The 18,142-nt window shown below is 53.8% G+C and overlaps 1 protein-coding gene across 6 annotated transcripts in view; it reads left to right on the plus strand.

Annotated features, from left to right (window-relative positions):
- The window catches only part of TBC1D22A (TBC1 domain family member 22A), a 264,330-nt gene that overhangs the window by 97,948 nt on the left and 148,240 nt on the right, over positions 1-18,142 (plus strand). For all 6 annotated transcript variants that reach the window (XM_060413629.1, XM_027968225.2, XM_060413628.1 and 3 more), the window contains 2 exons: positions 3,722-3,850; positions 7,391-7,453. In XM_060413629.1, the coding sequence (XP_060269612.1) occupies positions 3,722-3,850; positions 7,391-7,453 (192 nt within the window). The remainder of the gene's footprint in view (positions 1-3,721; positions 3,851-7,390; positions 7,454-18,142) is intronic.

Here is an 18,142-nt window from a genome sequence, read left to right on the forward strand (position 1 = left end):
CACACCCGTTATATTTCGATACACGTTTATTAAGAAGTTTAAATGATGTGATCCAAATGTGTTAAAACAGTGTGCACAAGTGTGTAGTTTATGATGCAGAACAGATGCTAACTGATGCCCGAAGTGGGGTAAAGGGGACGCGCGTGCTCACACAGCTGAGAAGGGGCGGCTGGACCTAGGGCGACTTCATCCTCAAGGCTGAGCACGGCTGTCCTCGCGTCCGCTCTTTATGGTGGGGTAAAGGGGACGCGCGTGCTCACACAGCTGAGAAGGGGTGGCTGGACCTAGGGCGACTTCATCCTCAAGGCTGAGCACGGCTGTCCTCGCGTCTGCTCTTTATGGTGGGGTAAAGGGGACGCGTGTGCTCACATGGCTGAGAAGGGGCGGCTGGACTTAGGTTGACTTCATCCTCCAGGCTGAGCACGGCTGTCCTCGCGTCCGCTCTTTATGGTGGGGTAAAGGGGACGCGCGTGCTCACACAGCTGAGAAGGGGCGGCTGGACCTAGGGCGACTTCATCCTCCAGGCTGAGCACGGCTGTCCTCGCGTCCGCTCTTTATGGTGGGGTAAAGGGGACGCGCGTGCTCACACAGCTGAGAAGGGGCGGCTGGACCTAGGGCGACTTCATCCTCCAGGCTGAGCACGGCTGTCCTCGCGTCCGCTCTTTATGGTGGGGTAAAGGGGATGTGCGTGCTCACCCAGCTGAGAAGGGGCGGCTGGACCTAGGGCGACTTCATCCTCCAGGCTGAGCACGGCTGTCCTCGCGTCCGCTCTTTATGGTGGGTCTGTGGCTCATGGTTCTCCCTCATGGTCACAGGATGGCTGCCACAGCTCCAGACTGTGCACATCCTTTTTGATTCACAAGCAGCCACAGAGAACACCCTGTACCTGGCTTTTGTGCCTGCTTCTGGTTCCCCCTTTTCCCCTGAGCCTGTCAGTCACTGGAGCTGGTGGAATGATGGGGCAGATTGGCCCATCAGGACTTGTCCTGAAGGAAGGGGATTACTCACCCTGAAGGAAGAGCCTCGGATGTGGTACCCAGAGGCTCTCCAGGACGCTGTTTGTTCGACAACAAACACAGTGACGTCCACCGTGGATGGGGAGACACTCTGAAAGGCGGCAGCTGTGTTTGGTCATTTGCCCACTTTCAGGTGGGGTCACTCACTGAAAGTTAGGTGCCTGCCGGGTGCTGCTGGGGGGCTGTGTGAGCAGGCCCCAGTTAGGCCAGGCCCACCCTCCTGAGGAAGTGACCGCTGAAGGGATGCCCGAGGGGTGAGGAGGGACACGCAAGGAATGAGCTTTAAGACGTCTGGGGAAAAAGCAAGGAGAAAGTCCTTCCCATGCAGGGCACAAGGACTGCTAAATATAAGTATAAAAGGAAAACTGTCCTTTGGACTTCACGAACATTTAAAACTGCTGTTGTTTGAGACAATAAAAAGGCAAGCCACAGGCTAGGAGAATATAATCAGAGTGCATGTATTTGTCAAAAAGACTTGCATCTCAAATGTATATAGCACTCATAAAACTCAGTAAGAAAGCAAGCAACTGGTTAAAAAACAATGGGCAAAGATCTTGAACAGATGCTTCTTCAAAGGAGAGAAACAGTGGCAGAGGGGTCTGCGAAAAGACGTTCAACGTCGTGAATCATTTGGGAAATGAAGTAAAAGCCCTTGACAAGGACTGATGTTTAGAGATGGACAACGCTCTAAGGTTCTCAGACCTTGTTAGTTAGTGTGGAAAACCGTATTGTCCTTCTGGGAAAAGATCCGGCAGTTTCTGAGAAAATTAAGCATACACCTACGTTATGACCCAGTTACCCAGGAGAAATCAAGTGTATGTCGTAAAAGCCTGGTACAAGAATATTTATAACAGTTGTTATTTAAAATAACCCCAAACCAGAAACAACTCAGATGATCAGCAAAGAGTGAGTGGCTTCACAAACTGGTTTACCCATAGCCTGGAATTCCACTCAGGGAGAAAGGGTTGGGGGGGTCACTGCTGGTTTCAGGAAGAGTCTCCGGAGACAGCGGTCCGTCACGCGATGTTTCTCTCTCTCCTTCTGGCTTCACGTTCAGCACGATAATCTCCAGCTGCATCCGTGTTGCACAAGCGGCATTCTTCCATTCTTTTTTATGGCCATTCTTTTTATATATTCCATTATACACACACACGCACACACACACACGCACACACACACATGACATCTTCTTTATCTGTTCATCTGCTGAGGTCTGAAATACGACACGGATGAGCTTGTCTACGAGACAGAAACAGACCCACAGACAGAGAGACCGGACTTGTGGTTGCTGGGCGGATGTGGGGGTGAGGGAGGGGGAAGGGCTGGGAGTTCGGGGTTGGTAGATGCAGCTACTACATTCAGAACGGATAAATGACAAGGTCCTGCTGTGGCGCACAGGGGACTGTGTCCCGTCTCCTGGGATAAACTGTGATGGGGACGAATATAAGGAAAGACTGTGAGTGTGTGCATAGCTGAGTCGCTCCGCTGTACAGAGACGGGCACAACGTTGTAAGTCAGACAGACGACAGCACCTGGGCGAGGGCAGCCTTGCTGCCGGGCTCCGGCCCCCGTGGTGCCATTTCCGTGCGGTTCTGGGGTGGCGGCCGAGATGTGTGGGGCAGAGGGAGTGACTCCCGACTCCTCCTGGCCGAGGTGGGCCCCAGCACGGACTCGGGGTGACAGGCTGCTCCGATCTTCACGGGCAGTCGTCATGCAGCTGTGCGCCTTGTCACCTGTCTTGGAGCCACTTACGTGAAGCAGGGACCTTCTGTTCTGGGTGTGATGCAGTAGTGTTTTGACTGAAGAAGTGGGAGATAGGAGGCAGCTGTCTGGGCTCTTCCTGGCTGCTCTTCGCTGCCTGACCGTCGCTGAGTCTGGACCCGGACTGCGGCTGCCAAGATCCAGGAGTCTTTGGAGAGAGGAGAAAATGCACACATGTGTGGACACGGGCACACACATGTGTCTGTGTGTGCCTGGGTGTGTCATGGACACACGTGTAAGCCTGCACATGCCTGACCTCTCTGTGCTGTACGAAGCATGTCCAGATGGGGTTTCGGCTCTTGGTCCTGCTGTGGGAGCTCGGTGGATGCCAGCCCGCCGCCGGGCCCCTGCCCCTCTGTGCGTCCGTGGGTGAAGATCCTTCACCCCCGGGGAGGCTGCAGTGCCGAGCCCGGACCCCTGGGGAGGACGGGCAGGGCTGTAGTTCCCGAGGGCTCAGCTCGCTGCCTTTCGTTTATGTCCTCCCCTCTACATTGCATTTCAGAGCACCAAGCTCATTTCGGGATGTGAGCCTTTTGGGAATTCCCTAGTCCAGTCGCTAAGACTCTGCTCTCCCACTGCAGGGGACAAGGGTTTCATCCCTGATCGGGAAACTATCAGTAACATCCCAAATACTGTGCAGCGTGTCAGAAAAAACAGAATGAAATTTAAAAAAAAGGAAAAGATGTGAGCCTTTTGAGTAAAGACTTCTCATAGAGATTCCACGAGTCGTTGCTGCTCAGTTGCTAAGTCGTGTCCGACTCTTTGTGACCCCATGGACTGCAGCACGCCAGACTTCCCTGTCTCCACTGGCTCCCGGAGTTTGCACGAATTCATGTCCGTTCAGTTGGTGATGCCATCCATGAGTTACCATTAACCCTATATGCTTACTCATTCTGTGAGTTACTGTTAAGTGTATATTCTTTTCGTGTTTTTTTCTCACACAGGGTTACCTTCCTGCCAATGTAGACCGAAGACCAGCCACTCTCCAAAGGAAACAGAAAGAATATTTTGCTTTTATCGATCACTATTACGATTCCAGGAATGATGAGGTTCACCAGGATACCTATAGACAGGTGGGAACACGTTTTCTTTTTTCTTGTTACTGAAAATTCTTTCACTCGGTGACATCTCTCTTGGTGGAAGTGCTTTACCTGGCAGGCCCCTGATTGGGCCACAGATCTTTATTTTCCCTGATAATGGTGAATTTCCCCTAAACATAGCACCTTGGGCATCTCCAGTTCCTCCTACAGGAGTGGGAAGGTATTTTCATTGGAGCCACCGAACAGAGAGCCCGGAGCCCTAGGTAGAGTGTGTCTTGTGACTCAGGGGCCGTCTGACCTGAAGGTCAGAGGTCGACATCCCTCTGGGTCAGGTCAGAGGAGTGAGTCCCCGGGGCCCCAGGCGCTGACCTCTGCTGCCATCGGGGGCGTGGTTTACGTTGAGGAGAGCCGTGCTGCTCAGCTCAGCTCTGGAGGGATGCAGTTCAGTCCACAGCGGAGGTGTAGCCAGCTTATCATTTGGCTATTTAGTTTAATACAAAATGGGTATAATTATGGCCTCTTGAATAGTCAGTTGACAGACGCTGTGCATAATGGGAAAAATACTTGAAATTGATTTACGGTTCACCGTGCATCCAGAATTTGCTGTTGGAATCGCTGGAGGCCTCCCTAACTCTCCTTGTCTTTGTACCATGTGAGAATTCAGAACGGTCTGAGCCGCCGTTAAACAGGAAGGTGGTTAGGACTTGGCAGCCCTGCCTCGCATTCTGGGATGAGGCATGTCAGCGGAAGTGTTACCCCTGACACACCCGGCCTCTGGGTGCAGGAGCGTTGCTGGATTTTCTGCTCAGATGCCCAGGCCTGCTTGTCGGTGTGGCGCAGTGCCGCCGAGAGGGCCAGAGACGGGCCTTCCCCCTGCTTGGTCATCACGGTCCTCTAAGTTAGGGGGGCTCGTGGACAGCACCCTCCCCGCAGGGGAACCCTGGCAGCCCTGAAGGAAGAGAGACTCATGGTGGGCGTAGGGAGAGGGCGGGGGCCCCTTCTCACCCTCCAGGTGGGCTCTTCTCGGCCTCTGGCCCTGCCGCCCGCACTGGGCCTAGTCCTCTGTCTACAACTCCGGCGGCTCCCAGGCCACAGGCGCTGCCACCTGTGCCCCCCGGGAAACAGAGCTTGGATGCAGCACGCATGTGGATCGGGCCAGGGAAGTGCCGGCTCGCCTGGCTCCTTCTCCGCGTTGCTGGTTTCCGTGAGTGGGCTCATTCGTTACTGTTTTGCCTGTGTTTTTGCCATGTTCTTATTTCCAAAAAAGGCGTGCACAGGACAGCCCCAGCATCTCTCTGCGGGATTTAGCGGGCCTCGTCCTGTTACGAATTTCTGGACGACCCCACCATCTCTCTGTGGGATTTAGCGGGCCTAGTCCTGTTACGAATTTCTGGACGACCCCAGCATCTCTCTGCGGGATTTAGCGGGCCTCGTCCTGTTACGAATTTCTGGACGACCCCAGCATCTCTCTGCGGGATTTAGCGGGCCTCGTCCTGTTACGAATTTCTGGACGACCCCAGCATCTCTCTGCGGGATTTAGCGGGCCTCGTCCTGCCCTGAATTTCTTGCGGGAGAGCTAACTAAAGGCGGGTTGCATGCATCTTTACTCAGCAGTTACTGTGGTAGGGAATAGAAAGCTCGCCTGTTACTGTGAGTCCCCGAATGTGTCTACATTTGTGTCAGTATGGCCGCGCACAGGGTTCGCTGCTGGGGCCTGCCTGCCCTGGGCCGTGTGCCTGCCTCTTGAAGGTGGACCCTGGGCTGTCCTGCAGGGCCATTTCAGGCGCTCTGTTAGGTCATGATGGAGCTGGCCCGGGTCTGGGGCTTGGGCACCCTGGTCTCCTCACTTGCTGCCCACTCCCGGGGATTGACCCATGAACTGACCTTGGCTGCTCGTCTGCCCAAGGGGTGTGGTCTGGCCTCCGCACAGCCCCGGGCAGCCAGGACCCCGTCTGCCTCCCGCCCTTCTCTTGCCCTCTGTTCTGTAGGTTTCTGTGGGTGAAGCTGTCACGACCAAAGCACAAAGAGTCGGTCCCAGCTCACCTGGCGTGTCCTCCCCGCCCTGTGGGTTCTGCGGACATTGTGGCCGCCCCAGCTGGCCCAGTCCTGTGTGTGGGGGCGGGGTGTGCCGAGCTGGTGCTGAGGTACACTGCCCTGCGTCCTAGCCAGCACGTGGCAGGCAGCTCCTCTGGCCCCTGGCATGCCTCCGTGGCTCTGATGGCGTGGGGTCAGTTCTGAGGTGGCCTTGGCGGACACCCTGGCCACAGGGTGGGATCTGGAGGGTTCTGGTCTCCTGCCCGTGGCCAACTGCAGGGCTCCGGCCCCAGCAGACTGTAGTCCTTGTCCTCGGGGTCTCCTTCCCAAACCGCGGGTGCCTGCACGTCTCGGCGTAAAGATCCCTCCCTACGTTGCTCAGCGGGTCTGAGTCAGGTCGTTTCTTGTGTTCCTCTGATGCCGTCTCCTCTCCGACTTCCCTTCTCTCCCTCTCTCCTACCGCCTCATAGTCCATGTTCCCGGAACTCGCTAGTCTGCCGGCCCCTGACCCCGGCCCAGTTCACTCCCTGGGCAGTCTCACTGCCTCCCTTGGGGCCACCGATGGGCAGCACATTCCTGGGTTCTCACCCGAGGGGAGAGTTCAGGGTGGGCCCCGCAAGTGGGAGCAGCTCCCCCCAGTCAGAGCTGTGCAGCTCCAGGGCCCTGCATCCCCGGCAGCTCTGAGCGGCGGGGCGGGGCTCTGATGGGCAAGGATGCAGAGCCCGCTGGGGTGGCCTCGGCCACAGTGCTGGCGAGGGGGTGAGGAGATCCAGGCCCTGTGGGTCTCAGGACCCTCGTGGTCACGGCAAGGACGAGGGTGGACCTGCATCGCAGCCCCCTCCCCACGGCATCACGACGCGCCGCCTTCCCTCGGCCCGTGTGGCCGTGTGCCCGAGTGAATGGGGATGGCAGTAGCGTTGGCTGCAGTGGGGTGTTCACACGGGGTGCTGGGGGCCGGCCGGATGCCGGCTCAAGCCCTGAGCAGGCTTACCGGAGCCGGAGGTGCTGCTGCATGGTGCGCGAGCTCTGTGATGACTCTCCTGTCAGACGGTGGTTGGGTGGGGCCCGCTGTTCCTCCCAGGGCTTTTGAAATGCTGCCTCTGAACAGTGCCCCGGATTCCCCCAAGAACTGTGTACAGCGCAGAAAAATGTGTCCCGGGTTCCAAGAAGAAGCTGTCACGGCCAAAAACTTGTACGCTATTGATGTACTCGAATTGCTCCCCGTGTCAGAGGCTGGAAATCAATGCTTGCTAATTGCTATGGATCCTGTTACTAAATAGCTGAGGGCCCGCTCTGTTTCTAGCCGGCCAGCCGCTGTTACCGGGTGGGAAGTGTGTAGCAAGGCTGTCATGCCGGGATGGGGCGGGGGCCCGGCGGATGGAACCTGCCCCCGCCACAGGAGAATGCCCCGCCCAGAGAGAGCAGGCAAGACCCCGAGTACACCCGCTGCTGTTGCTCAGTGCTGCTGTTTTAATCATCATGCCTGTCGTGGCGTCTGTCAGCTTTTAAAATCCGTGTGTCTTTCTCCTCTGTCTCCAGATCCACATAGACATCCCTCGAATGAGTCCCGAAGCGTTGATACTTCAGCCCAAAGTGACAGAGGTAAGAGCCGGGATCCGGACGTCCTGCAGAGGGAGCCCCACGCCCGCCGTCCCGGCGGCTCTACCCACGGTGGGGGCTCGGGTGGCCCCTGGGGCAGAGTCGCCAACACACAGTGCTCACTGTCCTTTTTTTGTTGTGCGAACATCAGTGTGTACAAAGGAACACAGCTGGAGTGTATGTGTGCCTGTGGTTTACACACGTGGGCCCCCCACCCAGAGTAGGACTGAGAGCCCCATCCTAGGGTGACCCACTGGAGTGTGGCTGGTCACGGAGAGGCTGCCTGCAGCTCTCAGCCGCCCCCAGGCCCCTCCCCAGGAGATGCCCGCTCTCCTGGCCTGTGTCTCCCTCCCTCTCCTCACGCCTTTAATGCACATCACGTGACACCCGGGGAGCCGTGGTCTGGAGCCGATCATTCCTCTGTCTGAGTGGTCGGGTCTCTGCAGCCTGACTTTCTTCACCCACGTTATTTTCTAGGGTTCAGCCAATCTGTGTGTCCAGTTGCTACTCAGATATTCCACACTTTCTCTTGCCTTTTTCCTGTTGGGGGACATTTGGGTGGTTTCCAGGTTTTGCTATTGGACCAGTGTTGCCTGGAACCTTCACCTACACTTCTGCAGGTGCCCACTGGCAGGGATTTCTCAGTATCGTTCATGAAGAAGTAAGGTGATGACTCAACGGACGTGAGTTTGAACAAACTCCGGGGCATGATGAAGGACAGGGGAGCCTGGCAGGCTGCAGTTCGTGGGGTCACGAAGAGTCTGACACGACTTAGCAACTTAACAACAACAAGGTGTTGCAAGGTTGGGTGTCAGCCTGGCAAACTCTCCAGATGATGTTGGGCTGGTCTCCAGAGCGTGGTCCCGCTCCAGCGCTCTCCGGCAGAGGACCAGCCGTCCGGTGCTCACACCCCTCCGGCTCTGGGTGCTGCCAGGCTTCTCACGGTCTGTCCCTCTGGGGGCAGTGTTCATTTTCTCGTCTCTGATCACCCATGGAGTGAGCATCTCTTCCTGTGCTTCTGTGTCCCCTTCTGGGAGATGCCTGCTTCTGTCTTTGCCTGATTTCTTGTGGGTGGTTGGTCTAATTGTTTGTTGCGCGTTGCTCTTTATATATTGGGGATTCTGACTCTTTGCCACTCAGTAGGGGCAGATCCCTCCTCCCACTCTGTGGCTTGTTTCTGACACTTTCCTCTTGGTGGCTGTCGCGGTCTGCAGTCTCAGTTGCCGTGGCTTTGAGCGTGCCCATCTCTTTAGTTAGGGCTGGCTTCCTGAGGAGACACCCTGAAGCCGTTCTTCCTCCCTTATTTTCACCTCAAGGCTCTGAGGTGTTACCGTTCGCTCCTGTTTAGCTCGTCGGCATCCAGTGGCTGTGTGTGCTGTGCCCGGGAGTCCGCTGTCCCTTCCTCCCGTGGTGACCGGTCTAGCTTTTCTGCCCACGTTTGCAGGGTCCCTTCTGTTCCCGTCTTTGTCACATTTGCGGAGCTCTGATCTCTGCTTTGGTTTCCCTGGTGGCTCAGTGGTAAAGAATCCACCTGCAGGGTAGGAGACTCGGGAGATGCAGATTCGATCTCTGGGTTGGGAAGATCCCCTGGAGGCGGGCACGGCAGCCCACTGCAGTATTCTTGCCCAGAGAATCCCAGGGACAGAGGAGCCCTGCGGGTCCATAGGGTCGCAGAGTCGGTCACGACTGAAACCACTGAGACTACATGCACAGACGAAGACGTGCGCGGCCTCTGTTTTGCCGCAGTGTTCAGCTTGCCTTCAGATCACACGCCCGGCTCATCCAGCTTCACCAGAAGTCTCAGTACCTGGTGGGGAGTATACACAACACCCACCCACCCCCACCTTCAAAACCGATCAGGCCATCTTAAGGCTTTCCTCCTCCACGTAGGTGGGGAGCCCATGGAGGTCCCAGAATCAGATGGCCAGGGTCTTCTCTTTTCACATTGAAGTGTGGCCGACGTGCAGTGTTACGCATTGCAGCCGCACAGGATAGTGACTCGCAGGCTTTAACTTGCACTCCACTCACAGTTATTAAAAAATATCGACCGTATTCCCTGTGTTGTGCAACAGATCCTGACGGCTTGTCTTACGCCTCCGAGTTTGTGCCTGTCCAGCCCGCCCGCCCTCCGCTCTCCCCTCTGGCAGCCTCTGCTTAGCTCTCTGTGCCTGTGAGTCCGCTGCTTTTCGCTGCATTCGCTGGTGTGTTGTCTTTTTTAGATTCTGCTCTTGTTCGTTCCTAACGTCTGTTTGATTTGTGATCGGAATTGCATAGAATCTATAGATCAATTCGGGAGAACTGACATGTCTATGAAATTTAGTCTTGGTTTTCGCCAGCATGCTAATTCCCCGTTTTCTTAGACCATTCTTTAATGCCTTTCAATGAAGCTTCAGAAATTGCTCCATAAAAGGTCCCGTGTATGTTTTATTCGATTTACTCTTCATTGTCGTATTGTCTGTTGCTATTATAAATGGCATCTCTTTAAAACTGAATTTTCTTATTGTTTTAAATATTTGTTTTTCGTCTTGATTGCTCTAGTAAATGCAGTTCTAAATTTTGATATCTCTTGCTGTGCAGTAAGTTTGTTAAAAAAAAACAACGATTATTAAAGCCAAAGTGCTTTTAGATTACAAAACACAATAGGAGAAAATTAGTTTCCCACAGAAGTAGTCATTTTGAGGTACTTCTCTTTGATTGTCCTTTTCAATAACTGTGCTTATTGTATCTGGAAAATGAGAGATCACATATTATAACCTCGTTTTAAGGCATTTTTTAAAATGAAAATAGAGTCTGCCACGCGACCTTTAGTTTATCTTTACCATTATGTTTTTCCTGCCACCTGAGACTCTGTGTAGAGCTGAGTTTGTGGGCTCCCAGTTTCAGAGGCAGGACTGTCCCCTCTGGTCGGTGCTGGCTGGTGCTGGGTGTGGCCAGCTGGGACCTCGATCCCTGCGGAAGCCCCTGGGCCCCAGCGCTGGGCCCCGGCAGTGGGCCCCGAGGCCCCTCCCTCAGCTCCCACATGTTCCTCCTGGAGCTGCACCCATGCCCAGGGCCCGGCCAGCGGGGAGCTGCATGTGGGGGAACCAGGTGACGGAAGCAAGGGGCTTCAGGAAAAGTCTAGAAGTGCTGGTCTCAGGGAGAAGCAGGGAGAGTCAGGTTCTGGTTTGCGGCATTGCAGGGGTTAGACTTGGACGCACCGCAGCTGATCCAGGCCGGTGCTGGCTGGGCCCGTTAAGATGTACATCTGCCCTAAGCCGTCATGTGTCACTCTAGGAAGACATCCAGGCTTGAGGTGCGGGGCGGCGTGGTCAGCACGTGTTTGTACCCTTTCTGAGACGCTGCCAAGCCCTTTCCCAGGTGGCCGTGCCAGTGCGCCATGTGCGAGAGGCCCAGTTCCTCCACATCCTTGTCATACGTGCCATTGCCAATCTGGTTAATTTTCACCATTTTGAAAAACAGCTGTGTAGTGGCATCTTAGGGGTCACAATTTGCATTTCCCTGTTGACTACGGATGTTGAGCATCTTTTCACCTGCTGATTTGTCATGCTCAGATCTTCTTTGGTGAAGTGTCTGTTCCATTTTTTTGCTCACTGTTTAATTGCTTTTGAAACCTTTAGCCTGCCTGTTCCCTGGCCTCCCCTAGGCCTTCCGAGCCAGACTCCTGGGGTGGACCCTGGAAGTCCCTGTTGGAAGGAATCACAGAGATGGAGGCTGTGGATGGAGGGAGGGTCTTTGCGGGCGGTAGGACCTCCTGGGGTGACCTACCGGGTAACGTCCCCAGGGACCTGGGACCTGGGGCTCGGCTGCCTCCCTGCCTGTGCCCTGCCCTTCCGCCTCGACCCGTCTGATCAGGTCTTCTGTCTGTGCATTTCCTCTGTCTGCTCGGCGCAGGGCAGCTGCGCACGAGCAGTCATTGCGTGGCGCTGTCTAGAGTCCTCCCTTCCTCACCCGTGACCTCAGGCGTCTGCGTCCTCTGGGCCTTCCAGAGAGTGGAGCCTTGTCGGAGACACCCCGCCCTACTTTGGTTCACACTTTGATCATCTCGGAGCTTATTGTCTGACTGTCTCCTCGTGGATGAGGTCTCACTCTGCCTGCACGTCACCTCCTCGGGAGCAGGGCTGGTGTCCGAGTGCCTGGAGCCTCACGGGACTTAGGAGATTTTGTTGAAGTGAGTCACTAATCACTGAAGCTGAAGCTCCAATACTTTGGTCACCTGATGCGAAGAACTGACTCATTTGAAAAGACCTTTATGCTGGGAAAGATTGAAGGTGGGAGGAGAAGGGGACAACTGTCCGGGTCCAGCCTCAGTGGATCCAGGGAATTCGAAGGGGAGATGGAGTCGGCGTCCTAGGAAAAAGCTATTTAATTAGAAATATAAAGAGAGATTAGAAACAAATAGTGTAGTAGGAAAATTAGTGGAGAAAAGAGGCTGAATAACTTGGTTTACGTGGAAAACCAATAAAACTCCGAGACAAGGAATTTGCACCATCTACGTTGGCCACTGGCGTCCACTTGAATAGCAGAGGGTGCCCCGCCTTGGGCTCCCTCTCGCGTGGGTCTTAGAAGCCCGGGCAAGTAAGTAGTCATGGCCAGCATCCACGCTCCAGATGGGAATTCAGCCAGAAGGGGGAAGAAAGAATGACACGGGGGAATCAGTCTTTCCAGAAACTGATCCGTTGTCTTTATTTTCAGGTTTGCTTATATACTTTTTGTTATACATAGGGATGAATACAGAGTCATGCGGGGTCAGCAGACCTGACCTTTATCAAAATCAGGTGCTTCATATAAATGTATATAAAGGTCTTAGGGGTTTTACATCATCTTCTGGCCATGAGGCCTGCTGGCATTTTATGGCCCTTTCTGATAACGGTCAGTCAACCAGAAAACTTATTTTTTCCAGGGGTGATTTTTTCTTAAACTAGGTGCCACCCTCTGAAGGTACCAGATAAAGTTGCATTCCTATAGGGTGAGGGTGCAGGGGGTTATAATCAAGAAAGGAATTTACTTAGCCTAAGGTTTAATGTGATTAGTCTTAAAGGTTAATACTTACTTCTCTTATATGCTAGTTATATTCATTAATGTATATAAGGGCAAGGAATATGGAGACTTAGCAGCAACTATTGGCCCAACATAGAAAACCCTTCACCAATATAATTCCTAATCAACCCACTATACTATACTAATAATTTTCTAGCTTCTCAAAAGAATCTGTATTTAGAAAGTTTAAAGCATCTCATGCCTCTCACGGTTGGGAGGCCGTGAACAATCACATGTGGCTGGACGAGCCTGTCAGGCAGGCTAGAGAACCTTCAGAGGAGTTTGTAAGTTGAAACACTCTTGTCACGCCCAGGAATTTTTATTGACTGGAGCTGCAAGTTAACTCCTTCTCCGAGAGAGGTGGTGGGGGAACAGCCCCCCGTAAAGTCAGAGGTGTAGGTGAGAGCATAAAACAGTAAAGTAGGCAGACTCTGGTTTTGGGGGTAGATGCTCGGGAACAGGGGGTCTCCTGAGGCTGGATCCTGCCTTTGCGTAATGCCGAACCTCCTTCCTCATGACCTTTGCCACGGGTAGAGTTTCTCACGCTGGCTCCCGGCAGACGACAGAGGATGAGTTGGTTGGATGGCATCACTGACTTGATGAACATGAGTTTGAGCAAACTCCAGGAGTTGGTGATGGACAGGGAGGCCTGGCATGCTGTGGTCCATGGGGTTGCAAAGAGTCAGACACGACTGAGCGACTGAACTGAACTGAATTGAGTAATTAATCTTTTTATCCATCGTTGTTATTTGAAAGTAAAGTTCATAACTTTTTGGCCCCTGCTCTTTTTATCTTCTATTTGTGGAAGTAACCTCAGCCTCTTACTTGGAAAATGCGAACTCTTACCCGAGGCCCTCTGGCTCATGGGCTGGTGCAGGGAGCTCAGGGAAGGAGCCTCCTCGGATCTCAGAGCTGGGCCTTCTCATGAGATAAGGTCATTAACTTGCGAGTCCCTTCTTCTCAGTAATTGTTATATTATCTGCCCTCTGGCTTTCTGCTTCTTAGAGCAGTTTCACGAATTAGGGAAATAGGATGCTTTTTCCAGTTAGCCACGGAGAAGTGACGCCTCGTTACATTTAAACAGACACAGAGGACGGTGAACGTGCAGGCCTTTAAGACCCCATTATCCATGGGCGGCCCTTCCGGTTGGGGTGATGAGCTCTCCGTGGCCCTGAAGCCTGGTCATTTTCTGGGAGGCACGTATCCGTGGAGCACAGATGTGTTCATCCTGGACTTGTCCGCTGACTGTGAGCTTTCTGCAGACAGGCTTCCCGACTGGAGTGTCTTTGTGGAGGGGCATGGGCCCGGCTGACGTCCGGGGCTGAGGCGGCTGGGGAGAAGCCCACTTCCGGAGGAGCAGGCATTGGCTGTGTTGTGAGGGTCTGGCCCAGACTGAAGAGGGTTGGGGCGTTTGCACGGGGTCGCTGCCTCCGTGCCCAGGGGCCTCCTCCCGGCCTGCTCTGCTCACCGGTCCCCCACTTCCTCGAGCTTGCCAGCACCCCCTCCTGCCCTGGCTGACTGTACGGCACCCACGTGATTCCCACGGTCTGCTCATGTCTCTGTCCCCTTGGACGCAGCTCTCGAGGGGGGCAGCCTCCACTCTGATCTTTGTACCTTGGGTGCCTGATGGACACTGGGGTCTCAGACGGCGTGTCTGAGCATCTTGCTGGGATTCTGGCCACGGCCGAGGCCCTGACTGTCTCTTCTCACACTGCAGGCTGTCGATGCCAGGGCCTGGGTCTTTCTTCTCCTGTGTCCCCCCGGCCCCTCCAGTGGGGCTGGCATGCAGTAGGTACACACCTGGCAGATGCTGGGGGGCTGCGCGCATTAGACACGCGCTCCTCCTGGGGTGGGCCTTCCGGAGGGTCCTTCCACGGGAGACGCGGTGCTGGTAGGGTCTCAGGCCGGGGAGCTGTGGAGGTTCAGTGCTCCTGAGCCTGCGTCTTCGTAGTTACTGCTCTCTCCATCCTGTCCCATGATTCATCTCTGTTTTACCCTTTGGAGGTGGGGGGGAATGCGTTTGTAAGAGCCTGTCGTTTAGTCGCTCAGGTGTGACCCCAACTCTTTGTGAGTCCAAGGGCTGCAGCCCACCAGCCTCCTCCATCCATGGGATCCCCCAGGCAAGAATACTGGAGCGGGTTGCCATTTCTTTCTCCAGGGGACCTTCCTGACCCAGGAGTTGAACCCACTGTCTCCTGCATTGGCCACCTGAGCCACCTGAGAAACGTCTTTGTGAGAGCCTGAGAGATATGTGCGCATGATATAGTCAGTTCATTAAGCTCTTCTGGTATGTATTTCAAGGGTCTAATCCATAGATCTTTCCCTTTGTTCTCTTTTTGGCTTTATGGTAAAATAAATCAGAGCAGAAAGGTTTCCATAACATACATGTCCAATGTAAAGGAAAAATTAAAAATTGCTTCCACATGTTCACTGTCATGAAACCTGAGCACTGAAGAATTGATGTCTTTGAACTGTGGTGTTGAGGAAGACTCTTGAGAGTCCCTTGGACTGCGAGGAGATCCAGCCAGTCCATTCTGAAGGAGATCAGTCCTGCATGTTCATTGGAAGGCCTGATGCTGAAGCTGAAACTCCAATACTTTGGCCACCTGACGCGAAGAGTTGACTCATTGGAAAAGACCCTGATGCTGGGAAAGATTGAGGGCAGGAGGAGAAGGGGACGACAGAGGATGAGATGTTTGGATGGCATCACTGACGCGATGGACATGAGTTTGAGCAAGCTCCGGGAGTTGGTGCTGGACAGGGAGGCCTGGCGTGCTGCCGTCCATGGGGTCACCAAGAGTCGGACACGACTGAGCGACTGAACTGCGCTGTCCACTGTCAGGCTGATGAGACAGCCAGGCTGGCATCATCGGGGTCCCTGCTCTGTCCCTCCCCAGACATGTCCGTGTCCCCCAGCAAGGAACCGGTCCCTTGAGTTTTGGTAAATTGTTCTCTTGCTCTTCTCTAGGTTTGTGGCCTGGGTGTGTGTGTGTGTGTGTTTCACCTGTTTTCACTCTTCATTTTAGTGGAGTTGTGCTAAGCGTGCCCCTTGTCAGCACTCTTTGTATTACAGAGTTACGGCGCTCAGCCCCAGCCGCGGCACGCATCGTGTGGCTCATTTCCACGGCTGCGTGGTATTCCCTGCGTCTTCTGTGATTTATTGATCCAGCCCAGGGTTAAGGAGCCCCTGGCTTGTGTTCATTCTGGTGCTTTTTCTCTTAAATACATCACATGACTTACTAAATCTATTCATAGATGTATTTTTAGTAAGTGGCATCTTTTTGCATTTTAGCAGCATTGTCTAATTTCTTAATGACAGTATGTAGAAATGCAGTTGACCTTTGTAAGTTAATTTCATATCTGGCAAACAGTAATCTTTTATCAGTTCTAATGCTTTGTGTGTAGGTGTATCTGAGTTTTTAAAGAAGTTAATCATATGCCTTATGAACAATGATAGTTTCATTTTTTCTTTCTGTTCTGCACATCCATGCTTGTTTTTTTTTCCCCCCTTCCGCTGGCCAAGATTCCACTACAGTATTGAATATTAGTGTTGAAAGAAGGGATGTCCTGGTGTCATTCCAGTTTTGAAGAAGTCTGCGTCATTGACTTAGGATATTTGCTCTCGGTTTGTAGGTGCCTTATGTTAAGGGTGGAGCCTTGCTTTACTCAGGGTTTCAAAGTCCTCAATGGCTGCTGAGGTTTTATCACCTCCTTTCCCACTTGTCGTCTGAGGTGAGAATAGGTCTTTGCTTCTTTATTCTGTTGATACAGTGGATTTTATTAGGCGACTTCCGAGTAGGAAGGAGACTATGCGTTCCTGAAGTAAATCCAAATTGGCCAGGACGGATTTTTCACTGCCTCGCGGGATTAAGAGTGTTAACGTCTCACGTGCCGGACTGCCCGAAGGGGAAGGCTGGCTGCTTTCTAAACGGACAGACGCCTTCTGACCGCGTCTGACTCCTCAGCTGCGCTTTGATCCGCAGCGCCATCTGCCGTGCCGAACCTCCAGTCTGATGATGGTGACCCCGTGGTGTGCTGTCTGAAGGTGCTGTTTCTTTTCCGTACTTCAGTTCTGAGCCTGACGAAATGAGTGTGCTTTGCCGGCCCATCAAGTCAAGTGACTTGAGCACAAAACGTGGGATGTGAATCCCCGCATCTCAAGGGGTGAAGGTGGAGTAACTCGCCACCCAGCGTGGCGCGGCAGCCTGCGTCAGAGCGCGGCGTTGTTAACTGGACTGTAAAGCCGCACTCAGTGTATATGCTGTGCCGTGGATGGCTGCCGATTAGTCTGCGTCTTAGATTTGTTATGGACTCTCATTTTTGTCTCATTCATCAGATGTTGTAATTTGTCTGGGGGGAGCATCCCCTCAATCATGGTGCGAGCACTTGTGTTATAAATATCTCCTCTTTCTGAGCCCACATGGCTCCTGGATTTCGGGAGATATAAATCCCACAGGTCTTCTCAACACAATCGTATATTTTGTTGTTATTCTCACAGAAATTATCTCCACGGTGCTTGATACGCTGGGAAGTCATGTTGCCGATGCATATGGTTGAATTATGATGCTTTTGCATTTCTGAAATCAGATTTTTTTCCCCCCAAGTAATCATGAGCACAGCGACATCTTCAATTTCAATCAATTAAATTGTTTAGAAGGCAGACCATCTCAGCTCTCCAAGTGCCTGGCACTGCCGGCACCCTGGTCCTGCCTTGGAGGCACGTGAAGGTGGTGATATGTTTGCAGAGTGAGGCCAGAGGAGCTTCTGCAAGGGGGCCTCTCGAGCTGCTCCCCGGGGCCCTCTGTGGAAGAACACTGGGCTTTTAGGGGAAGCCTGGCGTGGTGCTCAGGCTCCGGAGACTGGGCGAGCAGATGTGATGGGGTTTTCAGTGGCAAGTGGTACTGACGGTAATAGTAGCAAGTGTTTCCATTATTGTTGACGAGGGTCAGTGGGTCTGTAGAGAAGGTACTTGGGGAAGAGTTTGAAGTCTGAACTGCATTTAATGAATTCCTCCTCTCTAGCAAAGACAGACCTCAGGAATGCCAACAGAGCTTCAATAGCAAATAACATATAGCGAATATTATCGCAGGGCCATCTCAGGTCGTTCCATGCTCTCATTAGACACGTCCGCACACGGAGGGCACGCTTCCTTCACTGGCGGACAACACCACTGCTCACACCACAGCGCAGCCGCTTAAGCACGCGCTCCTGTCCCAGGGCAGCCCCTCTGTGTGTGCTCTTTGCTAAACCGCCCCGCGTCAGCTGCCGGCCTTGTGCACCGGGTGCTCTGACTTCACCCTCCCCGTGACAGCTGTTAGTAAAATACCTGGATTTTGACACACGGAGTCGTGGGGGCTGTGGCCCCTGCAGAAATGCCCGGGGCTGCCAGCTGGGCACGCGATGATCTTGCTGGGCTCTGTTGGCGCGTGTGTGAGCCCGGGGCCCAGATGCCAGTGGAGAATCAGGCTGTGGGGCGCTGACTTTGTCCCTGTCGCAGGTGGACTCAGGGAGGGTGACCAGGGGCAGGGCCATCTGTGGGGATGCCGGAGTGTGCAGGGGACACCGAGCTGCTGAGACCACCTAGTTCCCGCTCCAGGACACCTCTCCTTTCTGGCCTTTAGGCACCTTGTGGGAAGCCGGCCCCACACCCCAGGC

The sequence above is a fragment of the Ovis aries genome, chromosome 3 (assembly GCF_016772045.2).
Source record: "Ovis aries strain OAR_USU_Benz2616 breed Rambouillet chromosome 3, ARS-UI_Ramb_v3.0, whole genome shotgun sequence".
Classification (NCBI taxonomy): Eukaryota; Metazoa; Chordata; class Mammalia; order Artiodactyla; family Bovidae; genus Ovis; species Ovis aries.